Genomic DNA, 18,702 nt, shown 5'->3' on the forward strand with positions numbered 1-18,702 from the left:
GTCACAGTAACGTTTGCAAGATCACTAGCCATTACAACAAGTATCAGAACATCAAAACAAACCTCGTGTAGATCCACAATTTCACATTCAACCCATCGATCTACAATTTTAGGTTCCCTTTCCCGCCAGCTGGACATGCATGCATGCATGCATGCTCTCACCAGGCCGGGAGTCGTCAAATGCCGGTATGCCGGACTCCCTGGCTCTCACTTGTCAGCCAGCTCACACGTCTTGTCGTGCACGCGCAGACGTCCAGCACACACGCGTGTCGAAATAATGTGTTTTTTGGCGGGTAGTCGGCAAAAAATTAAGTGAGGGTCCCTTTAGTCCTTCGCGTTATGTACTCTTGATACCATGACGATGCATGGAGGGTCATCAGTGAGTGACATACGGACTATAAAATTATAATTATACTACTCCCCGGTGTAGATCTACCCAGGCCCAGGGAGACGTACCCAAACCAGTGGTTAGCACCATGTACAACTACAACTAGTACAACTAGTACAAGTCAATTATCCATATAAAAATCGCTCTGTGAGCGGTTCTGAAAAACCTTTACTTGTACTGCCCCGTCGTAAAAGTAAGAAATTAGAACTGGCCCATTGTCCCCCCAAATGCGAACTGATCCACCTAAATCGCGAATGACGGGACCCGAACGCACCAGTAGCACGAGGTCGGGAGGGCACAGGATCACGGCAATTATCATAGGGTAACACCAGTAGTAGTAGTAGTAGAATTTATTATTTTGATAGGGAAGCCTACTGCTAGTACAGTGCATGGCCTATGCATGTGGTCCGGACCAACGTCCCCATCTGCATCCACAGGTAGGAACCTCGTGCTACTGGTGCGTTCGGGTCCCGTCATTCGCGATTTAGGTGGATCAGTTCGCATTTGGGGGGACAATGGGCCAGTTCTAATTTCTTACTTTTACGACGGGGCAGTACCAGTAAAGGTTTTTCAGAACCGCTCACAGAGCGATTTTTATATGGATAATTTCAGCTCTTTTTCCGTTCCCTCCCCACCCCAACCCCGAAGGTAAACATGATGACCACGCGCGCGATGTACTGTATGTAGCCATGCGACTGCAATAACACACTGATACATACCAGCCCTCCCCGCCTCACTACCCCGCACACAGATACACAAACATGTGTATACACACGGCACACACACGTGGCCACGCACACACACGCACATGCACACGGCACAAACAGGAAATTCTTCATGTATAATGCCATGCAAAGCAGTGGCCACCGTACTTGAGGAAGTCAGTTGTGAAACAAAAATAATTCAACTACAGCGTGTAGACAAGCTGACGGCCAAAGCACAACATAGCAAACATGACATTTGCCCAAGGATTGCAGTTTGCAGACCATGCCATGGAAGCAGCAAATACAGAATGTAATATCATACAAAGTGACAAGCAAGGACGTGGCCATCATACACCAGAAACTTGCAGAAAGTCACATATCCAACAGATAGAGAAGTGAACAGCAATCTGATACAGCCCACACAGGACAGAGCTGACCTGATACTCGTCCCAGGATCGCAAGTGGCAAACCCTTTTCAATGCATAACATGCAGGTGTACGTTAGACGCATGAACATCTGACCGTGTCGCCAGCATACAATGTCATCACATGTTTACCCCACAAGTTACACACATGCACAGTAGAAGCACAATGAAAGCAATGGAAAAGTACGATGTGGTTGCTGAAGCATCTTCACACTTCAAATTCAGACTTCAATGTCACGGGATGATATACCTGCAAGATACAAATGATGAAGAAAGAAAGCAGAAGGTCGTGAGGTAGGCTATGAGACACCACAAACGGTTCACCTACATGTCTGTTCAGGGCTAGTGCACTCACACGGAGAATTGTCATAATCGAGCATTTCCCAAACTGAGAAGTGCAATGAAATCCACTTGCATGCACAGGAGCAATTTTGCAATATTATGATGCGCAATTCGACACGATCTGCGATGCTGTGTGCGATGTGCCCTGCTGTCATGATAGTGACAGTCACCGTGGTATGTTTTGTCAACGTCGCCCGTGCACTCTTCTGTCAAGTCCAAAGTGCTCACATACTTGGCAATGTTTTTGCAGTGATTAACTTTTATCCTAGTTATGTCACAGGTAACTTTAATGAAGTACCCGCAGGCCGTGTCGATCTGCACATCGTCCACTCTCTCAAGTACTTGGCCTGCTTTGTCTGTGTATCCATTTCATGTGCGATCCACAAAATCGACTAGACAGTGGGTGCAATACGCTCTCTACCTGAAGAGGTTCTTCTGGCGACATCTCGCCATGTACTTGGCCTGGCTTTGTCTGTGTATCCATTTCATGTTCGATCAACAAAATCTCAATGCACTACAGAGACTAGACAGTGGGTGCAATACGCTCTCTATCTGAAGACGTGAACCATTAAATTTTTTGGAAAAGTTATACGTACACCTGAAACGTAATAAGTACAGGAATAGAGAGAGAGTGACTACAATACGCTCTCGACCTGATATAGTGATAACGTGAGTACAAGACACTCTCCACCTGATAACGTGTTAAACGGTAACATGTCTACAGTCCCACCGTACCCTTCCGACACGACTGTGGACCATTAATTTTTTTTGAGAAGTTATACGTACACCTTAAACGTAATGAAGTACAGGAATAGAGAGAGTGACTACAATACGCTCTCGACCTGATAACGTGAGTACAAGACACTCTCCACCTGATAACGTGTTAGTAGAAGGTAACAGGTCTACAGTCCCACCGTACCCTTCATCATTCCTCATTCACCATCGCGCGATACCCTGGCACACACTGGCAACATATCAATGGGGTGCCTTACCGTCGTCTAGAGGAGACGTCTTCGCAGCAATATTTTCCCTCCTGCGCATTCAGTCGCCGAGTGGCAAGTGGCGAGTGCCGCATGGGTGTCAAGTTGTCATGCACAATTCAGCTATTACTTACGGTCCAGCTAGTCCTGCCATTGCTCGCTCGTCCTGGTTCCTCCTCGTCCGACGCGACAGCGTTCACGGGGCCGTTCCAGTTGCGGAAGACATTCGATTCATCGGGCCAATTCAGAAACAGGGCCGTGGACACACAGGGGTCAGAGGAGAGACATTGTTAGTGGACAAGAAATATGCAGTGGCAAGTGGCGAGTGCCGCATGGGTGTCAAGTCGTCATACACAATTCAGCTATTACTTACGGTCCAGCTAGTCCTGCCATTGCTCGCTCGTCCTGGTTCCTCCTCGTTCGTCTTCCTGCACGTCTGCACTTCTCCTTCCCCACCGTTGGCTTTGCGGTACGGGGGTGCCGGAAGGAATTCCCACCATGTATCCATGTACATGAAGTCCCACCATGACTCTCCATGTACATGTCCACGGCCACGTCAGCAGTTTGTATAGTACCGGAAGGAGTTCCCACGATGTCTCCAAAGGCCTAGAGCGGACGTCTTTTCGCCCTGCGCATTCAGTTCGCCGACGATGTCTCCAAAGAAAAGTTCCTAGTAGTAGAGGGGACGTCTTTGCAGCAATTCTTTTCACCTAGTACCCTGCACATTCACTCCGCCGACACGACAGCGTTTACGGGGCCGTTCCAGGTGCAAAAGGTCCACGTCAGCAGTTCTCAACTATTTCGCGTACGGGATAGTCGCCGCGACAGCGTTTAAGGGGTCGTTCCAGTGAAAAGGTATCCATCAATGGCACTTTGCAGTATGGGGTACGGAAAAGGGGCCTCCTCGTTCGACTTCTGCAGTTCTTCTTCCCGTCAGGGGTACCGAAAGGGGCCTCCTCGCAGTTGTCCTTGCCGTCAGGTCCACGTCATGCAGTTCTCAACTATTTCGTGTACGGGATAGTCGTCTTTGTCGTACGCGACATCGGCGTTTACCGAGTGGCATTGGCAGAAAGCAGACCGTTGACGGGGTCACGTGTCAAAAAAGTATCAACAACGTGTCGACTAAGTGTCGACCACGTGTATAGCGGTACACTCAGCGGTACACTAATTCTCGTGCCATTCTCGTGTCACAAAACTGGAACATCGAGTACCAGTATGGAAAGGCTTCAGACAGGAAGCCTTTCCAATGATGTAGACCATGGGCATGGTAGACTCTACCAGGCCCAGGCTAGGCATGCAGGGAGTCAAAAAATCTCCCTGGTAGATCTACATCTGGTAGATCTACATGGTGGGTACCGAGACTACCGACCGTAGATTCTACGATCGTCGACGAACTGTTGGTTCTGCACTTGTCATGCGGCAACTAAGTGTTCAGAGCTGTTGCTTGGTTACGGATGAAAATTCGAATCAGCCAGCACACGAAGTCAAAATTATAATCTGTATGGACGAAACTCAAACCTGAACAGTGATCATGGTGATTGTGAAGACGACATGATCGAGGGACCCATTAATTTATTTGCATTCCCATCGCTCTTCTATCCAATTACCAAGGCAAAGAAGATGTAGCATTCTGAATTTGCTGGAGGAAATAACGAATGTGGTGCGTGCACCAGTGTTTCGCAGCTACATGACTGTACATGTCGGAGTAGAGCCATCGATAACGATTTGTGTGGCGTAGCTCCATTTTTCCCCTCAGTCACCACTCTGATGCTAGAGATTGCCGAGAGAGCGGTGCAATGGACGGGGTAGTTCAACGTGGAAATACGCTGAACTGCAGGCTGGCTCTGCACGTTCACCAGGTACAGTTGAATGAACAACAAATTGTGTTGATCAGTGCACTTGTAACAATGCATGCGCATGTACCAAGGAAATTCTATGTTCCCATCGAGCAAACACATTAAGTTTTGTTAGAGGCAGGCCAATGGTCTGGTAAGACAGTATCGGCCTGTTCATTTGATTAAAGTTAAAAAAAATCATTCCATTATCTTTTCACAATACCACGCCATAATTATCTCATCAGCCATCCACTGTCCAGGCCCCAGCGTCTGGGACAACAGTGCAGCGGCAGGACGGCTGCATGCTGTTGCGCAACCAGGGCATGTGTCTGTGCAGACTGTACAGCCTCTCTTGCCGCGCTCCCTTGGGGAAGTGGATGCCAGCCGTTCCATTGTACGGTACCCACAGGACACCGCGATTCAGTATATACGCTACGAGATATGGCAGGTAGCCCCGTACTGAAATACAGTCAAACCTCTTTAGGACGAACATCAAGGGACCGATGATATTTGTTCGCAATACCGGGAGTTCTTCTTATCCGTATGCTTTACCCAGTGAATACACAGGGTTTTATCCAATACAGTTACGAATACTAGTTCTTCTTAGGCAAACATTTGTCTTATCAGTACAGTTGTCAGTGTTCTTCCTAATGAGGTTTCACTGTATCTGGACTCCAGGCAGTCTGTAGCGGCTCCCAACCTGCACCGATCATTTGATGCCAGTTTTCAATTTGGGTCACGAATTTTGATTGCTTGCCCTCATTTCCCAGTGCCAATGAGTCCCCAAAGGACGTCACAGTGATGTCCACACATTGAGAAGAATGCTGTTACCGTAAAGTACCGTCAGGGCGCCCCGTCTCGCGAGAGCGCCCCACCAAAATCGTATGGCAGAGTGCAACGAAGGTTGTACGGTGTGAGAACCTTAGTGTACTAAGGTCACACTAAGCAGGTTTTTGTGTGGAGCTCGTGTGCGCTCGATGGTACGGATTGTCTGCAGAACGTGCAATACGTGTACGAAGTTCGTGTCGTATGACCTACAGACAGGAGACCACCTCCACAATACGACCACCAAAGGACGAGATGGTGGGGCGCTCTGGCGGTACGGTATACGCGTCTGCTCAGTCTTGCCCCCCCCCCCCCCCCCCCTCCCCCTGACTCACACTCCAGGAGATATTCGCACACTAGGACACTGTAGACAGCTCTTGAGTGATGGATGTGTGGTGTGATTTTTTCGTTTTGTTTCACTCAACTCGTGGTCCATGACCAATTGGCACACAACGTGTGCGAGAGGGGTGATAAGACAGAAAAGAAAGAGAAAAAGGGGAGAAGATTTAGTGTGGATACTGTGTTCTGATGTTGATTTCCTCTAGGTCAGCCGTCTGCATGGCCGTCTGAGTTCCGATCATGATGTGTTTGTCCGCGCTGTCACCTTGGATCAGAGCCAGTCGACACGCAAGCTGCCGCATGTTCTTCCCCTGCACTACAACCAGGTCCTTTTCTTCAGCCAGGTTGGTTGGAGCTCTGTGTGTGTGTGCGTGCGTGTGTGTATGTGTGTGTGTGTGCGTGCTCGCGTGTGTGCGTGCTTGTGTGTGTGTGTGTGTGTGTGTGTGTGTGTGTGTGTGTGTGTGTGTGTGTGTGTGTGTGCGTGTGTGTGTTCTTCAACTCGTGCATAGCAGGTGGAATAATGGAGTTCTTCCACTGTGTTTTGACTATGGTTTGGTATACATTTGCTGGTGTGCAGGTTTACACGGATACACTGGATCCGGCTGCACTGCATGTTCGACTGCAAGGTGAGATGACCATGATTGATTTGCACAAGAGACCTACAACAAACCCTTGATCCAAACCCTTGATCCAAACCCTTGATCCAAACCCTTGATCCAAACCCTTGATACACACTATGATGTTGCTTACATACATGTGCAAACACGAAGAGGCTGTTTCAAATCCAGGACGGGGTAAATCGCTGATATCCGAAGCATTTCAGCGCATCATGTTCAGTTTCGCTGCAGTTCCTTACGTGTTCTCGTTACCTGTGCCTGTAGGCGAGCCGTTCCTGTTGGAGGTTCTGCAGTTGTCGTCGAGGCAAACAGGTGCGTATGCTGTGTTAGTAATGCGTGCTGTGTCTTAAGCATCTTATCCCCCCCATTCAGAAATATCATGTGATCGTAGCCTGGGCAATAACCACTGGACGTGCATGACAACCAGTCTGTGATGCATGCTATGCCTAAGCATGTTGTACCCTGTTCAGGAATGCCATGTGATCGTTGCCTTGGTAATAGCTGCTGGAAGCGCTCACAGCCAGTCTCTCATTCATGCTGTGTGTAGGCATGTTTCTGACGGTACATTGCATTCACAAACTTCTTTCTTGTGCTTGCTCCGGACGGATTACTTAGAATCTTTCTGTGATGTAATGTGTTTCCGTTTCTGCTTGTTGTCGTCGTCGCCGCCGCCGCCGCCATCGTCGTCATTGTTGGTTGTTGTTGTTGGTTGTTGTTGTTGGTTGTTGTTGTTGGTTGTTGTTGTTGGTTGTTGTTGTTGGTTGTTGTTGTTGGTTGTTGTTGGTTGTTGTTGTTGTTGTTGTTGTTGTTGTTGTTGTTGTTGTTGTTGTTGTTGTTGTTGTTGTTGTTGTTGTTGTTGTTGTTGTTGTTGTTGTTGTTGTTGTTTGTGTGTGTGTGTGTGTGTGTGTGTGTATGTTGGGCAGGGTGTGCGACAGTGGCGTCCTGCCAGACAACCATAGGAGAGCTGCTGAGCGGGCTGCAGCGTCCGCGTCGTTTGGCCAACGGCTCTCTGGCCATTAGCACAGGGGACGTGAGGCTGCACACCGCTGCCGGCCAAACGGTAAGCCGCGTGACTGGGCGACTGAGCAGGTTTCGTGCGTACAGGCACTCCGGACTGGTGCCATAAATAAAAATCCAATCCAATCCAAAAAAATGATATTATTATCATCAGCTGGATATTATAGAGTGGTGCGTAGGTGAACGTTTGGACAGTTTGAGCATGCATAGCTCACGAGTCGGCCGAGTGCCATCGTCGACTGTAATACAAACAATTTGTGTCTCAGTCTGTTTGGTCTTGACTAGCTACGTTTGTACTACAAATAACTGCAGAATATCATATGCACAGTGCTGCCAAATAAATTTCATCTAGAAAAGACTAGAATCGGAGACTTTTCGAAACACCTCACGATCGTTACTTAGTCTGATTCCTGACTCAATGGTCTCTCCTCAGCGGAACAAATTCTTCTCATCGCCACATTTTCAAGGCTGGCCCTTCATCAGGGTAAACAATCGAATTTAAGCCAAACAACCAAGAAATGTAGCAGATAAACTGTGAAGTGTGATGGAGCAGTGAGTGAGCGATGGCGAGACTTGTGTCAGATAAGGGTGTAGGTGTGGAGAGTCTGAGGAGAGCTGGTGAGAAGAGCGCATGGGAAGAAGTGCAGGTCTCTGTGTTTTCTGTGTAGATGTCAATGTGAAGTGTGTCTGTATAGTGATGTGTGGTGTGCGACTGTGGCTGGAGACTGTGGCTGGAGACTGTGGCTGGAGACTGTGGCTGGAGACTGTGGCTGGAGACTGTGGCTGGAGACTGTGGCTGGAGACTGTGGCTGGAGACTGTGGCTGGAGACTGTGGCTGGAGACTGTTGGAGACAGCGTGAAATATGTATACGTGTGTGCTGGCTTGTTGCGTCATACTAGTACTTCACGACAATGTCTCATCACCTTTGTCTTCGTGCGTATGGCTCCCGCTCCACGTCATTTCAATGTATTGCACATTGGCATCTGCAGACAAACACAGCCCTGCACCTATATCCTGCTACCTGTTCACCAGCTCTCCTCAGACTCTCCACACCTACAAGTACACGTTAGCTGACACAAGTCTCACCATCGCTCACCGCTAGATATCACACTTCATGGTTTATCACATGTATCATGGTTTATCACATAATATCATGGTTTATCACATATATCATGGTTTATCACATATATCATGGTTTATCACATATATCATGGTTTATCACATATATCATGGTTTATCACATAAAATTCTTGTTTGTTTGCCTTTAGTTTGAATGTTTGCCCTGATGATGGGCCAGGCCCAAATATATGGTGAAATCAGGAGAGTAGATGTTTTCTCAGCAGAGAGACCATTGAGTGTGTGCTGAGACTGAGTTTATGTGTAACTGGCTGCAGTTCAATGTGAAAGTTCTTAGAAATCTTCACCCAACAATGGTCAGCTTTTCCGTGTGCGGTATTCTAGGTCCTCAGGCCCGCCGGAAGGTGGTGGGTGAAGTTGGTTGGGTTTTTTTTGGGGTGTCGGGGGATCCCCCTCGCAGGAAAGTTTTGACAAATTCGGTCAGAAATAGTAGAATTTGGCCCTTTCACAAGTGTTTAAGAGCCCACTACAGGGAATCATTTCCCATGGATATCAATGTAATCATTACAGCAAAAAAATTCAGGTCATTTCAGGAGTCTCTGTATATCAATGTGAAAGATTGAGCAGTGCATTATAATATATTATTATTACATGTGGGGAGTGTTATATGCAACAAACAACCTAATACTGTTGAGTCGAGAACAGTTACTTCAACGGCATCAGTACGGCGAGAAACTGACTGGAATTTGCCGAAGACTGCTAGACGATGGTCACTTCCTGCGACAAAGTCATTTCCACAAGCGTTGAGATCTAGGCTGCCAGTAGCATTTCGGTGAGTATGAAGAAGTATCACGTGATTAAGGCGGGACTGGCTCATGGTGCTGCAGAAATAGCTCTTCAATCGCCTTAGAGCAGAGAAGGAATGCTCGCCGGTAGCAGTTGTGGCTGGCATAACCAAAACCAACTAATTACTTGAGGAGGGTGCAAGAACTTGGACAAGGATTCAAGGCTAGGACTTTCACTACTGCAAGCGAACTGACTTCGCAGCAAGGACAGTTCATCTTCAAGCCTTGTAACATCAAAATCATCTGTGTAGAGCTCGCCACCTTTACTCAGCTCATCATCGAATGGCTGTCCAGTCGCTTCGTTCAGCAAAAGCTTTTCCAAGGTGCTGTACTCGTACATCCGGTATCCTTTCTGGTCAACGCGATCTTGTATGCATGACATTATCAGATCCACGGCTTCAAAGTACTGCCGCTGGTACAGGTCCATGGCTGAGGACGGGAAGTAGGCCTCTCCTGCTTCGTCATCAGTCAAGCGACTTGGACGCCGTTTTTGCATGGGCAGGGCTAGCATATCCACGTCCGTGGCCACTTATAATTTTTGTACTTGCACCGTTGGCAATGTCCGATAAATAATTTCGCAGCACTGTACGCGCTCAGAACTTCAGACACTTGTGTGTGAAGTTCTGAGCAGTATTCTTAGCTGTTCTAGTATTTGAATTGCTTCGTATGTGTTTATCTAATCTGCGTGTGTGTGTGTGTATGTGTGTGCGTGCGTGCGTGCGTGCGTGTGTGTGTATTGCAGGCACAGTTGATGATCCGCTACTCCCTGGACCTGACCATTGTGGAAAGTCGTCACGACGATCCTGTCAGACCACTGATTGATTTGGTGAGGAGACTACAGGTCATGAATACTGTAGTGTCGCGTATAAAAAGCATGACCTGTATTGAAGCATGACTCCAATAGAAGTCGATTTTTCGAAGCGCACCTTGACACAGAAGCATGACTTGAATAGAAGCCGTTCTCTGCACAGTACATGTGCAAGTACATGCGTAGCAGTATGCACTGCACAGTGCAGACTGATGATCTTGACGTAGAAGCATGTTTTGAACAGAAGCATCACGTGAATAGAGGCATGGTTTGAACCCCGGCTTATATGGCCGCAAGCACCTGCTGTTATACACGTCATTACAGTAGTCATAGCAGGTAGTTCCTTTCCCCTGGTGCAAATTCCGCCAAATAGCCAAGGGCGAAGCAAAATTTGGGATATGTTATACTAGGTGGCCCTCTTGTTACCCTGAACAATCACGACGAGATTCACTTTAGGGGCTCACTGACCTGCTCACTACAGTACCTCTTGTAGTGTATAGTGAGGGACAGTAAGGAGAGAGACAATGCTGCGACAATCACTATGCACTACACTGCTTGCTTCAGTCCTTTCGATCAAAAGTGTTCCTGCCAAGTGACGCTTACGCATTCACGTTCTTCCTCTGTGCCGTTCTTTTCAGCCGTCTGCAGCGCAAGTCGCTGGTATGTCGGGCATGTCACGAGCGGGTATTCGCACCAAGCACGACACGCCATTCGACATCTTCGAGGGTCGTGCAATCAGCATGGGCATGCCGCCTACTGCTAGTGCCGGTCCTACTGCTGCTACTCACACTGCTGCTGAGTCACCACCGCCCAGTAGTAGTAGTAGTAGTGCGGTGCCCCGTCACAGTCGTGAGAGCTGTCCGCAGTCAACCGCATCACAGGGGCACGCAGCGGCAGCATCTACGTCCACTCAAGGAGCAGCAGCGACGCCGGTGGTGTCGTCAGCGGTAACTTCGATGACTCATCGTCAGGAGCAGCACGCGGGTGTGGTCCCGTCGCTGTCGGCGTTAGCACCGCGTCGCACCCTGGTGCACTGCGCTCTGCCACGCACAGCCACCGGCCTGGCCAGCGCCAAGCCGCTGGACCGCAGTTGCACGGCACATTGTCACGATACGGACGACGACGCCGCCGCTGCCAGCCACGCCGTGCATCCGCGTCCGTTTGCGGTGCGGCGTGCCGAGCCCGACCTGTATCGGCGGCGTGACTTGCACAGCGCGGTGGTGAGCCGCACGGGCGCGACTCGTTCGGCACATTCCGTCGAGTTTGTGGATCACCCGTCTCGGCCGCCGTTCCACCGACACTCGTCACCTCTACGATCGGGAGCGCCATCCACTGGCTTAGGTGTGTATTGGCTGCTGGTGCTGAATTAGGTAGAGTACTCGCACGTATGTGGTAGTTTTGCTTATCCCTGAGTCCACTCTGAGTCCACTCTGAGTCCACTCTGAGTCCACTGTGAGTCCACTCGGACTCCACTCCAAGTCCACTCTGAGTCCACTCCAAGTCCACTCTGAGTCCACTGTGACAAGAAAAGCAAGTACAGTAAACCTGCCAAGGGGACCACTCGGATAAGGTGACCACCTGTCCCAGAAGACCACTGCAAACAGGACACAGGGATGCTATTATCAGTCAAATGACCCTGGATAAGGAGACCACCTGGTAACAGAGACCACATTTCGAAGGTCCCTTGAGCGGTCGTCTTAGACAGGTTTCACTGTAGTGTATTTTCCGGAGTATAAGTCTCACCCAGCAGATATTTTGCCATGAAGTATACATACATCCACCCTGTATATGATCCAGTGGTGGATCCAGGAGGGGTTCCAGGGGTTCCGCGGAACCCCCTAAATTTCGTAAATGTACTATAAGAACTGGCAACCATAGGCGTGTCCATGTACATGTATCAGCTATTCAGTTTTGACTACTGGAACCCCCCTGTAGAGATCGCTGGATCCGCTCCTGATATCACCGGTAATCTGACCATGGTGGTATAAGCCGCACTGACGTGTTTTGGGTGGGTTTCTGGTGTTTGAAGTACGGCTTATACTCCGGAAAATACGGTATATGTAGGGAATGTGACCATTAGGAGCCTACCCGCCTACTTTGTAATTAATTCCATGTCACATTCCTTGTAGATTCCAGGACGTGCTGGAGCTGATTGGCAGTTAGTTGTAGAACGTCAGTACCGTCGGTCAGTGTCGTGTAGTGTTATCGCATGAGCTGATTTTTGAGTAACTTGTGGTGTAATGGTGCCTAGTCAGTGCATGGTTAGCTGTGTCCGACATAGCAGGCTGGAACGCCATGCGCTACCTGATGTACCAGCCTGCTGTGTCGGATACCGCTAACCATGCATCGACTAGGCGCCATGCGCGAACTGATGGTGGTGGTGGTGAGAAGGAGAGCTCTGTGCCAGAATAACTTTGCAGCCTAGAGAGCGTGTGTGGGCAGGCGTGTATTTACCGCCATATTGCCAGGCGTGTATTTACCACCATATGAATCAACCATAAGTCTCTTTTTGTGTACTTTTAAAGAGTTAAAACCAGTGCTCTCTGGTCTGCCGGGGCGGTTGCGCAATAGCGGATTTCCCCACGTTGCACTAGTGTTTGTTGTCTGGTTTGTGCTTGCAGAGCGATCTCCGCTGAAGCCCACGCGTTCTGCGCCCAGGAAAACCGCCAGCACCACCGCCAGGAAGAGTCTGGACTTGTCATCGCGAAGCTCGAGCAGCAAATCCACCCAGCCGAGGCCTGGCACAGCGTTGCCGAAAGCACCGGACACCGCGTCCTCGTCTCGATCGCACGCGACTGCTTCTCTGCGGGTGCATGCTCCCGAGAGCCGCAGCCTGTCAGTGTCGGACAGGGCCAAGCCTGCATGCCGGTCTACAGGGCCAGGTCACGGGGTCAGCGCTCCAGAGGGCGATCAACATGCAGCCGTTAGATCAAGCCACGTAAGATTCGTGACACCAGAGGATGAGGACAGTGCTAGCTACGGCAGCGGCTCCTCGTTGGACATCGGTCCGATCACGGTCACGGCTAGCTCGCCGTCGAGCGACGACGAAGACGCAGACAACATGACCTTGGCCGGCGATGTGGATCGAGCGCAATCGCCACCGCTCTCACCAGATCACTTTGCTACTCCTGCCACCGCCGCCGCCCGGGCTGGTGCTGCAAGCGGCAGTTATGCGGCATCAGTCGGTATGCCTTCTAGCGCTGCTCGCACTGCGTATGCGAGTCATGCGACGGTGAGAGGGACGGCGCAGGCGCAGGACTGTGACACGACGGTGAGGCGCATGCAGCAGTGCGGCGACGAGGTTAAGAAGCTGTCGCTGGAACTGCAGACGCGCATCGACTCGCTGCTCGGCAGCTGCTGTCCGCCGGCTCGAAAGGTGAGCGCGTTCGCGTGTGCACTCTCATGAGTGTGTGTGTGTGTGTGCGTGTGTATGTTTGTGTGAGGGAAGGGGGCTTCGGGAGGACTTGGAGGTGGCATGTCTTCCATGCCTTAGTACGGCAGTTAGTTGGTGTTAAAGCCAACCGATTCTGGCGATGGGAGTTCACCCTAACCAAAAACGTTTCCTTTCCAACTGTCAGAACAGCATTCTTCGTGCTACTGCTTTTAGCTAGATCAGCGTCATGTTGGCGTCCTTTGGGGTGGGGATGGAGAGAGAGAGAGACTATTTGTTTATTGCTGCCTTGCATTCATGTACTTGTGCTGGTTGTGGTGTCTGTTCAACAACTTAGACACCGCAGAAATCCCCTGGCAGCGCAAGCATGGCCACCACTCGTCCTAATTCTGCCGCAGCTGAGGATCTTGAAGACCTGCGGTAAGTAGGCTATGCTGTGTTGTCGGCCGTCTCGTTCGTTTGTCTCTTGTCGAAGAGCCGTGCATGCCTGCATGCATTGGTCAAGCGGACATACACGTTCTGTGGATGGCAAGTACGTGCAGTGCAACCCTGGCCGTCCAACATACTGTTTGTCACAATCGGTTACCCAGCACTCGGCCACCCGACACTCGATTACTGGCACATGAATATCCGACAATCTGTTCACTCTGTTGCCTGATGCTTGGATATTCAACTTTCCATTTTCTGACACTCGGTTACTGGCACTTGGGTGCTCGACACTCTGTTATCCGACACAAGTTGCATCGTAATTTCAGCTGACCTGTGTGTGTGTGTGTTGTGTGTGTGTGTGTGTGTGTGCGCGCGCGCGCGCGTGCGTTTGTGTGTGTGTGTTTGTCTGTGTGTGATGTGTGTGTGCGACGTGTGCGTGCGAGTGTGTTTTGTGTGTGGTGTGTGTGTTTTGTGTGTGGTGTGTGTGTTTTGTGTGTGGTGTGTGTGTATGTTGTGGTGTGTGTGTGTGTGTGTGGGTGTGTGTGTGTGGGTGTCTGTGTTAACTGTCGATTACGTGCTCATTGCAGGACGTCGCTTCACAGTGCACGGCAAGAGCGATTGCGGCAGCATCAAGCACCTGCCGTCGACCGGTGAGTCCTTTTTTTGGGGAAAAAAACTTACAATACATTGAGGTTATGTGATTACATCATCCTTTGAGATGCTCTGCATGGAGAGTGTCATAGAGGCTAATTTTGAGAGGCAGCTGAATCTCACAACACGTACCATGTCTCGAGATACGCTGTGATTGGCGCAGAGAGATCACGTGGCTATTTATGTTATCCATGTGACAGAGACTATGGATGTCACTACCTCATATAAGTACAGTTCATCCGTCTCCCGGGAATAATTGGCCACCTCTTTCCTTCCCATGTGCGGACTGCCAGTGCTGCATGATCTGTGTACAGTCAGACCTCGCTTATCCGGTCCTCTGTTATCCGGAAGAAAATCGTTGGTTACCGATTTACAGCAAACGTCATGCATGCATACAGTATGTGTGTTCGATTATCCGGTTCCCGGTTCTGATGATCGCTTAGTGCGTGAAACTCGGAGTAAAAACACTTTCTCTGTCTTCCTATTGTTTGTTCCCTCGCCTATCCGGATACTTTTGTCGAAAGCGGATGTGTGCGGTTAAGCGAGGTCTGACTGTATCTGGATATATATATCTTTACTTATAAAGAAGAGGCACCTGTGACGTGTGTCTGTGTGTGTGTGTGTGTGTCACGCTCCTTATAAAGAAGAGGCACCTGTGACGTGTGTGTTTGTGTCACGCTGAAGCGCTGCGGAGCAGCCCTGCCCTGAGCACGCGAAGCGTGCGAACAGTGTAGCACAGTGTAGCTAGCGGCCGCAGAAGCACTGAGCACGCGAAGCGTGCGAATCGTGTAGCCACCACCAAGTGCTGAGCACGCGAAGCGTGCGAACAGTGTAGGTGGTAGCAGACACGATCAGTACGAGTAGCAGTAGCAGCCGCGCGCAGAAGCACTGAGCACGCGAAGCGTGCGAATCATGTAGCCACCTAGCCTAGGCCATAGGTACTAGGTAGCACTAGCAGCCGCACAAGCGCTGCGGACCACGTGAACCGTTCTCTGCAAATAGAAACATCTGCAACAAACGGATACAAAAGATCTGCACTGACTGCATGCACTCTGCATCTGATCTGCAGTGAAGAGCGCATCGCACTTTTGTTCGTGAGTTTATGAATTTTTTGAGCCGCTTCATCCGCCACCAGGTGATGGACAACCCTGACCAGCCTCCCGAAGGCGTAACAGACATCCCTCCTCTTAGCTCCTTCCAACGATGAAGAACCTCCCTCACCAGGACTTCAGCGGTCTGGCCACCACCACGTGCTGAGCAAGTGTGCTGTTCATGTACTTGCTTCACCCGCATACCACATTCGGCCAGGCAGCGCTGGCCTGGGGTGCTGCTAGTGTATATATATATGCGCAGCTTGATGACCTTAGACAACTTTCTATCTGGATATACATGTACTCCATGATCTCTGCCATGATAATCATGTGAACACCTTGTTTCACTATGATCTTGAACAGTGTGTGATACTCCTGACTGGGTTCTGTTGCTGATCGTTCTCTCTGCACTGCTGTTCAATATTGCACAATCATGTTCGCAGCCCGGTCTACCCCCCCCCCCCCCCTCGCAGCTTCAGGAGCTGCAACTGCGCCTTTGATTTTTGAGGGTGGTGGTGTCCCCATGGATGCGGAAAGCTCAGTCGAACTCAGTGTAACACGAACTGTGCTTTTTTTGTTGCAGCCCGGTACGCATCTCCGACAACTCCTACTGGTCTCAGCAGATGTCGCAGTACACGGGACGGTCACACCGCCAGCTGTTCGACGAGACGCTGGAGAAGGCGTACGTCGACCTGTACCAGCGAGCAGTGAAAACCAAGTAGCTGGCCATGCTCGGCAGCCCGCCAGTCAGTCGGTCAGTCACAACTGTAACGTGGAGATGTCCATCTTGTTGTTGTTGTTGTCAGTCACAACTGCAATGGGGAAATCCCCATCTTGTTGTTGTCAGTCACACCTGCAATTGGGAAATCCCCATCTTGTTGTTGTCAGTCACAACTGCAACGGGGAGATGCCCATCTTGTTGTTATCAGTCACAACTGGGACGGGGAAATCCCCATCTTGTTGTTGTCAGTCACAACTGGAACGGGGAAATCCCCATCTTGTTGTTGATTTCCGCCACGCACGGTTTTAGATGTTCCCTGCCATGGCCACTACACAGGCGACGTTCCCCATGTCAAGACTCTTAAGTCTGATGCAGGTAAACAAAACATAATGTTTTTCTTCGTGGAGAGCTAGGCCATCTATCCGACTAGCCTATTTGTATACAGTATACTTGCACGGGCGCGTTTTCTCGTCTATAGATTTCTCTTCCATTTCTCACTTCAAGGGTACATTATAGAAGCGGTTATTTATGTCGCTCACCTGAACAAGTAGAGCACCCTGTTCTTATATAACTGATTTTCAACTGATCATAAGTTACGGTACGCGAACCCGTCGGATTTTTTTAATTTTTTTAAAAAGTTAGACTGGATTATTCTCCTGCCTGGCAGCTTCTGGCTGAACCCCATATTCAGCAACGACTAAGACGTGCCCTGCTCTGGATAGATAATCTTTCAAGTTCCACTGTACGGCCAGCACCTCTCTATTGTGCTGGTGTCTCTGAATCCGAAGTACGACACATGTCACATGACATTCTACTTGTGCGTCGTACTCGGTTTGATGCTCGTGTTACATCCGCACTCGTTTATCCGACACTCGGCTACACAGACATATCACACTTTCCATCATCGCAACTCCCTACCAACAGTACTGGAGTATTTCCCGGCTCATGTCACCCAATCACTCATCATCACGTTCAAACATACACACCATTCAACTCTATTCCTTCGCCTTTATTTCGTAGACAGCAGTATTTCCTGTAGCATTTAGTTTAGATTTATTTACTTGTAGGCAATTTTTGACGAGTTTTTCTTTCTTTCTTGTGCTTGCTTATTCGTGGCCGTTTAGCTGCCAGCTAGCTTGCTTATCCACTTAGAGCGTTTAGCTGCCAGCTAGCTTGCTTATCCACTTAGAGCCAGGGGTACTAGAAACTGTTTTTTAGTACTCCCTGGTTTGAATGAAGACAGCAGAATCTGCTCTTCATGAGTATGTCTCATATTTTCCTTATGTAATCCCCGCCTGTCTTGCAAGCATTGCCTGTCACAAGATACTTCGTCCTGGCTTCTTGTACATGTAGTAATAGATCATTCTGCGTATTAATCAGTGTCCGGTTAGTCCGATTTCAATGCCGCGATTTCTCGGTGCGGGCTTCCATGGGACCACGTGCCATGCATGTCCTTGTCACACAGTGGTGTTAAAACAAATTTAAGGACTCGTGGCAGTATTGGATCATACCAGCGGGAACTTGTGTGTAGAAAGTCTCCGCTGCAAGGACTACCAATAACACAATCATGTGTTAAAATGTCTAAGTCTATAGCTCAATCTTGCTCAGCTCTGACAAACTGGACTAAGCAGTGTCATTTGCTTCATCTGCTCCTTTGTTTCATTTGCAAGTGCAGGTATGCAGAATGGCAAACCAAATTTTACTCACTGTTTGCCATGACCGATGAAGAGGGAAGCCCTTTCCGGATCATATTCGGTGCTCTTGTCTTGATCTTTGCTGTTTACTAAAATAGAGTGTTACACCGTACAATTCCTTGTAGTCATGTAGTTGCCAAGACTACACCGACATGCAGTCATGTACCTCTATATATTTTGGCGAAGAAGTACCTACGGAATGTCCTTTCATGCTGGCACTGCAATATAATGCACCAAATGCCTCGATCTAGAGAAAGCTTGGTTGTGCTTTTCTCTTTAACATAAATTATAATTCGAATATTTTTGCCTGATCTTCTACTTATGGGTTTTATCGGGGCGCCGGAAAATCTCAAACGGTCCAAAGGCTATACATGTATATCCAAAGCATGAATATTTACCAGTAAATATATAACAGAAATCATCATCAAGTCAAGCGCAGCATCAGATCAAGGACAGGGAGTTCTGTTTGATTGATTGAGTGACTGGGTGTTTTCAGGAAATATTAAAAGGCCGTGCACGATCAT

General features: G+C 49.2%; 1 protein-coding gene across 1 annotated transcript; it reads left to right on the top strand.

Moving 5' to 3' along the window:
- Positions 1 to 4,348: 4,348 nt before the first annotated feature.
- LOC135817983 (uncharacterized) lies at positions 4,349 to 17,304 on the top strand. Its single transcript, XM_065331286.1, has 11 exons — positions 4,349 to 4,696; positions 6,043 to 6,180; positions 6,414 to 6,462; positions 6,718 to 6,765; positions 7,377 to 7,513; positions 10,136 to 10,219; positions 10,840 to 11,542; positions 12,823 to 13,577; positions 13,930 to 14,012; positions 14,609 to 14,671; positions 16,347 to 17,304. Exons 1-11 carry the CDS (start codon positions 4,634 to 4,636, stop codon positions 16,483 to 16,485), a joined length of 2,262 nt encoding a protein of 753 aa, XP_065187358.1. The 5' UTR covers positions 4,349 to 4,633; the 3' UTR covers positions 16,486 to 17,304.
- The last annotated feature ends 1,398 nt before the right edge of the window (positions 17,305 to 18,702 follow it).

The sequence above is a fragment of the Sycon ciliatum genome, chromosome 5 (assembly GCF_964019385.1).
Source record: "Sycon ciliatum chromosome 5, ocSycCili1.1, whole genome shotgun sequence".
NCBI classification, from domain to species: domain Eukaryota; kingdom Metazoa; phylum Porifera; class Calcarea; order Leucosolenida; family Sycettidae; genus Sycon; species Sycon ciliatum.

Bases quoted from the DNA above. Each gene is read 5' to 3' on its own strand.
- LOC135817983 (XM_065331286.1), top strand. From the start codon at position 4,634: ATGGACGGGGTAGTTCAACGTGGAAATACGCTGAACTGCAGGCTGGCT. The intron at 6,181-6,413 runs GTTGGTTGGAGC...GCTGGTGTGCAG, and splicing joins AGGTCCTTTTCTTCAGCCAG to GTTTACACGGATACACTGGA. The intron at 14,013-14,608 runs GTAAGTAGGCTA...TGCTCATTGCAG, and splicing joins GAGGATCTTGAAGACCTGCG to GACGTCGCTTCACAGTGCAC.